This window comes from Acanthamoeba castellanii (genome assembly GCF_000313135.1).
Source record: "Acanthamoeba castellanii str. Neff unplaced genomic scaffold scf7180000084695, whole genome shotgun sequence".
NCBI lineage: Eukaryota > Discosea > Longamoebia > Acanthamoebidae > Acanthamoeba > Acanthamoeba castellanii.
In genome coordinates this window covers 557-6002 of record NW_004457259.1, presented here as the reverse complement: position 1 = coordinate 6002, position 5446 = coordinate 557, and the positions used below count along the sequence as shown (strand labels likewise).

General features: G+C 62.7%; 2 protein-coding genes and 1 pseudogene across 2 annotated transcripts; 1 reads left to right on the top strand and 2 right to left on the bottom strand.

Moving 5' to 3' along the window:
- Positions 1 to 2: 2 nt before the first annotated feature.
- On the bottom strand, positions 3 to 2448 carry ACA1_351160 (annotated as a pseudogene).
- A 175-nt stretch (positions 2449 to 2623) lies between these two features.
- On the top strand, positions 2624 to 4351 carry ACA1_351150 (kinase, pfkB superfamily protein; the record flags this gene model as incomplete). The annotated part of the gene is made up of 9 exons (XM_004333063.1): positions 2624 to 2712; positions 2789 to 2848; positions 2927 to 3008; positions 3091 to 3164; positions 3244 to 3357; positions 3439 to 3508; positions 3565 to 3666; positions 3757 to 3993; positions 4091 to 4351. The coding sequence occupies 9 exons, from the start codon at positions 2624 to 2626 to the stop codon at positions 4349 to 4351; spliced, it is 1089 nt and encodes a 362-aa protein (XP_004333111.1).
- A 63-nt stretch (positions 4352 to 4414) lies between these two features.
- On the bottom strand, positions 4415 to 5363 carry ACA1_351140 (uncharacterized protein; the record flags this gene model as incomplete). The annotated part of the gene is made up of 3 exons (XM_004333062.1): positions 4415 to 4642; positions 4708 to 5105; positions 5207 to 5363. 3 exons carry the CDS (start codon positions 5361 to 5363, stop codon positions 4415 to 4417), a joined length of 783 nt encoding a protein of 260 aa, XP_004333110.1.
- Positions 5364 to 5446: the final 83 nt, after the last annotated feature.

Here is a 5446-nt window from a genome sequence, read left to right as displayed (position 1 = left end):
TGGGTCTCGTCCTTCTCCTTCTCCCAGCCGCTCGCGCTCCTCATCGAGCGCCCGCCTCTCTTCGTCGAGCCTCTCCCGCTCTCTCTGTCGGCTCTCTTCTGCTTCCTCCGCTCCCGCCGCCCCGTCGCTCGTCCGCTGCTGGCCGGCCTCGAGCGTCTGCTTCAGCTCCTCGACCTGGCGCACCAGCTCCGACTTCTCGGCGATCCAGTCGCTCGTCTGCTCTCCGCCGCCACCCTGTCCGTTGTTTCGAAGCGCCTCCACTTCGCTCTCCAGCTCGGCGATCCTCGCACGCGCAGCCGCCAGCGCTTCGCTGTCCCCCTGATCGGTGGGCGGGCGCTCGGCGAGTTCGGCGCGTTCGGCGCTGGAGAGCCGGGCCACGACCTCCTCGAGCTCTCGGATTCGGCTCTCCTTGTCGGCGATGGATTTGAGGTCGGCCTGGCGGGTCTGCTCGCTGGCGTCGCTTTCCTGGCCTTGGCGCTCCTTGAGGGCCTGCAGCTCGGTGGCCAGCGCAGCCCTGTCGGCCGCTTCGCGCTGCCACTTAGCGATTTCGTCCTTGAGCTTGGCGCTCTCCACTCCCATCGCCTAGGCAGAGCGCCAGTCGTGTCAAGATCGGAACCGCGACACAGCACGTTGCACTCGACAGCGCACGACACACACGACACACACACGACACACACGACACACACGACACACGAAGCGCACTGGACAGACGGGATGTGAGCGATACCTGGGCCTCGTTCCTCATAAGTATGAGCGTGTCGTGCAGGCCCTGAAGCTCCACTTCCTTGTCCTTCTGCAGGGACACCAACTGGTGCTCTCGTTCTGGCAAAATCGGGAATGATAGGGCATCGTGGGTACATAAGCCAAACTATGTTTCATGGGTTGCGTGTGTCGCGTGTGTTGCGTGTCGTGTGCGGGTGTGCGTGAGCCAAGTAAAACGCACCAGCCAGGGACTCCTGGGCCTTGTGAAGGTCCTCGCCCAGCTCCTTCGCCTTAGCGTGGCTGTCCTCCAGCTCGGCGTTCAGCTCCTGTGCCCCAACCAATGCGTAATACAATAATAAGAATAAATAGGAGCTAAACCTCCCCGGCAAAACCGAGATTTACCTTGATACGCCGCTGACCGGCCTCGAACAACTCCTTCTGGGCGTCCCTCTGCTTGGCCAGCTCGCCCTCCAACTCATCCACCTTTTCCTTGTGCCGGGCTTCCATTTCGGCCTTGGCACGCACCTCACTGTCGGCCATCCCTGTGTGTTGTGTGTGTGTGTGTGTGTGTGTTGGTGACGCCGTAGGTCAAGAAGGCAGGAATGACCATGCGACTTACGTTGGAGTTCGGTCGCGAGCCGCTCGATCTGTTCGCCGGACTTGGTCTGCAGGGTGTCGTAGAGGTCCTTCTGCTCCTGCACCCGCTGCTCGAGCTCCTCCACGCGCCCGACAAGCGCGCGCTCCTTCTCCGCGGCCTGCTCCCGCGCCTCGCGCACCGTCCGCCGCAGTACGTGCCCCTCGCGCACCAGCTCCCGGAGCCGCGCCTGGTAGGCCGCCTCACGCTGGCGTTCGAGCTCCTTCCTGCGCGCCTCTTTCTCGCGCTCTTCCTCGTCGATCTGGTACACCGTGCCACCGTCGTCACCGCTTTTGGCATCATTTACGCTGCCACTGGGCTCGGTATTGTCGTCATCGCCACTCTGCTGCTGTTCGCCGTTCTCTTGGCCGCTGCCCAGCTGCTTGGCGAGCTCGCTCTCGACGTCGTTTCCGCCGGCGCCGTTGGACTCGGCGGCATCGGTGCCATTGGGGCGGTCGTCGTCTTCAGGTGGCGGCGGCGCAAGGCCGACGTCGGCGTTGAGAATGGCTTCGTCCTCCTTGTCGCGCTCCTCGATCTTGGCCTTGAAGTCGTTTCGCTCCTTGGCGAGCCGCTTGTAGGCGTCGACCAGCTCTGCACACAACACAACACACACAACACAGATACACGACACACACCACGACACATGAGCGGTTCCGCCCGAAACAAGTGCCCGGCACAGGTCAGCTGTACCGGAGATCTTCTCGTCGCGCTTCTTGACGGCGATGGCCTGCCTCTTCACAAAGTTGACCAGCTCCTCCCTCGACGCCGAGTCCAGGGATATCCTCATCGGTGTCTGTGTTGTGCACACCGCACACACCACACGCACACACAAGAAATACATCAGCGCGAGTGCCAGTGTTGGTGGTTTAAAAAGAAGAGCGTACGTTATCGCCTGCCGGGGGAGCCGCGGCTGGGGCTGGAGCTGCGGCGGGCGTGGAGGGGGAGAGCGAGGGAAAGGGCGGGGGCGAGCCGCCCTGGGAGGACGGACCTCCGTCTGTGGAGGAGCGCATAGCGTTGGCCGCGGGGGAGGCTACCGCCTGAAGTGCATTCTCGAGATTGATACCCGCTACCTGCGCCGGCAGATTCGACTTGATTTTGTTGTACCACGACATCACCTCGAATCCACCGCCTGCGCGAGGCTACTTGAAGCTCCTTGCTCTCTGCTTCTTTTGTTGGCAGATCAGTGCACGCCCCCTCGTGGTGGGAGAAGTTTGCTCTCTCTTCTGGTGCTTCTGATTTCTTTGAGTTTCCTTTTTTCCTTTGTTTCCTTGCTGACGTGGCGTCAACATGGAACAAGCAAGCAGGCCTGTGCTGGTGGGCCTCGGGTGCCCCATCCTCGACATCAAGGCGGCAGTGAGTGAGGAGTTCTTGGCCACGTATGTATACAACCCAACGCATTTATTTCGCCAATTCATTTCTTTCTTTGCACTCGCATCTAATCGGCTGCTGCAGGCGGGGCTTGGCACTGAGGCAGTTCAGCGTCACCACCGACTGCCATCGCGCCCACGCACTGTACGCACACCAAACCCAACCGCATCGCTGCGTTGCATCTTTCATTTACACGCGCATTCGCCGGGCACTGCACGCCAGGTATCGCGAGGCCGTGGACAGCGGGGCACGCATCCAGTACTCGGCCGGTGGGTCCACCCAGAACGTCATCCGGGTCGCTCAGGTGCGGTGCCAGTCGCTGCAGCGTTTCTCCCCTCTTTTGTCGTGGCTGACCTGAAATGGCCATTCACCGCACGCATGCCCAGTGGCTGCTGGGCGCAGGGCACAGGTGCGCCTTTGTGGGCAGCGTCGGCGACGATGACTTTGCCCGACTGCTTCGGTTCGCTCCCCGATCGTGATGACGAGGCCCACTTACACTTCTTCCCACTTACACCACTCCCTCTCGGCGTGTTTTGTAGGAGAGAGGTCGAGGCCGAGGGCAGCGCGGCCGCGTTTTGCTACGTTGGCACGCCCGGCCACGCAACGGGCAACTGCTTGGCGTTGACCCTCGCGGGGGACAAAGAAGACCGACGGTTCACGCACACCCCAACGCCCGCCACCCGCGCGCGCGTACTCGTACACACACTGACCCACTCTCCGCCCGTCCCGAACAGACATCAATTATTCACCGCTGGCGCCTCCGAGACGTTCGACTTTGCCTCGTTGGCCGAAGACACAAAGCAGGTGCGTGATGAGTCGGTCGGCCGCCTTTCATTTGTAGGCTCACGAAGTGTGTGTAGGTCATTGATGGCGCGTCGTATGTCTATCTGGAATGCGCGTTCCTGGCCTTCGCGGCGGACCACCTCCTGGCGCTGGCTCAGCGAAGCAAAGACCAGAGCAAGGTACCACTCTCACCGCCCACTACTCGCATCGCATCGGAATTGTGTTGGAGGCTCACCCGCACGTGCCTGGCTGGGTGGCCGTGCACACAGTGCGTCGTGGTGAACCTCTCCAACATCTCGGTGGTCAACAAGCACCGCGACGCCATTCTCCGACTGCTTCCCCTGGCCGACGTCGTCTTCGCCAAGGAGAAGGAGGCGCTCGCACTCGCGCCGGCCCAGACGCCCGAGGAGGCCGCCCTCATCCTGTCTCGCCGCCGCGGCTCCGACACGTCGATCGTGGTCGTCACCCGAGGCACTCAACCCACCGTCGTTGCCTGCGAGGGCCAGGTACCCACTTGCCCCCCCCCCTCCCTCCAATCACCCAATATTCATTCCCCCTTGCCGAGGCCCAGGCGGGGCTGACCCTGCTCTACGCCGGCGTCAGGCCTCGGTGTTCGCAGTGCCGGTGGTGCCGAAGGAGAAGATCGTGGACCTCATCGGCAGCGGTGATGCGTTCGTGGGCGGCTTCCTCGCCGCGTTCGTCCACAGACACCACCCCAAGACCAAAGAAGTGTTCGCCCACCACCACCACCTGGCGCAGTGCGTGGCAAGCGGACACTTTGCGTCGTCTGAGGTCATCCAGCACGCCGGCTGCATGTTCTCTTCCGGTTCGACGCGGCCACCACACAACGAGCCAGGCCAGTAGCGCGACCGATCGTTGGTGTGGGTGGTAAGATGAGAGATTCGATATACATGTACACACAGCTCGCTACTTGCGCGTCTTGTCTGATTTCCTCTTGGCGCTGGCGTCGGCGTCGGCTTTGTCCTTGGCCGCGAGGATGTCCACCAGCGGCACGCCGGCGAGCGCCGCGGACCCGCCGCGGCCTCGGCTCTCCAGGTAGGTCCTGGCGCACCGCTCCACCTGACTCCGCACGCACACCATGAACTCGCAGCAGTCGTGCCCCAACGCTCGGCACGAGAGCTCCACCACCGCCAACTGCACACGTCGTAGTTGTCGTTGTTAGCACACTGCTCGCCAACACACGGAAAAAGGAGGCGTACGTCAGGAAGAGTAGTGGCACTGATGACGGGGATGATGGGGGCGCTGAGGGCGCTGGCGGTGCTGCCGCTACGCTCCCGTGTTGCGCGGCCACGCGAGTGGCCGATGGTCGATCCCTTGCCGCTTCGACTGTAGCTGTCGCCGGCATCGCCGTCGCCGCCGCTGGCCCACGTCTCGGCAGCGTTGTTGTATGCGCCGCTGCCGCGTCCCTTTAGAAAGGAGAAGACCGGCGCTGTGTGCGAGTACTTCTGCCAGCACTCGTTGAGGAATCCGTTGACGTAGCCGGCAGCCATCACGCACGCAGGCGTGAGCAGCTCCCTTCTCTCCTTCCTGTTGTTGTGGTTGTCCCGACCGCCCTTGGCCTTCATGGCGTCCTCATCCTCCGCTGCTTTCAGGTAAACTGCACACACACACGACACACACAACAACAACACACACACCATCACAGGGCGTTAGTTTCGGAAGGGACGCGACGAGCAGCTCGGCACGATCTACACATACCTGAAGCTTCCATCGAGTTCTCCATGGTGAAGAGACAGTAGAGGCTCGGTAACGGAGCGAACGAGCAGCTGAGGGTCGAGTAGTCGAACTTGACGCTGCCCCAGCCCGTGTAGGCCATCACCGTCGGCAGGCCGAACAGCAGCAGGTCGGAGAACATCGACGGCGGGCAGTTGGCGCCGCTGCGCCCCGAGCCTCCGCCGCCGCCGGAGCCGGCCGACGACGAAGTGCCGGCCGACGCGG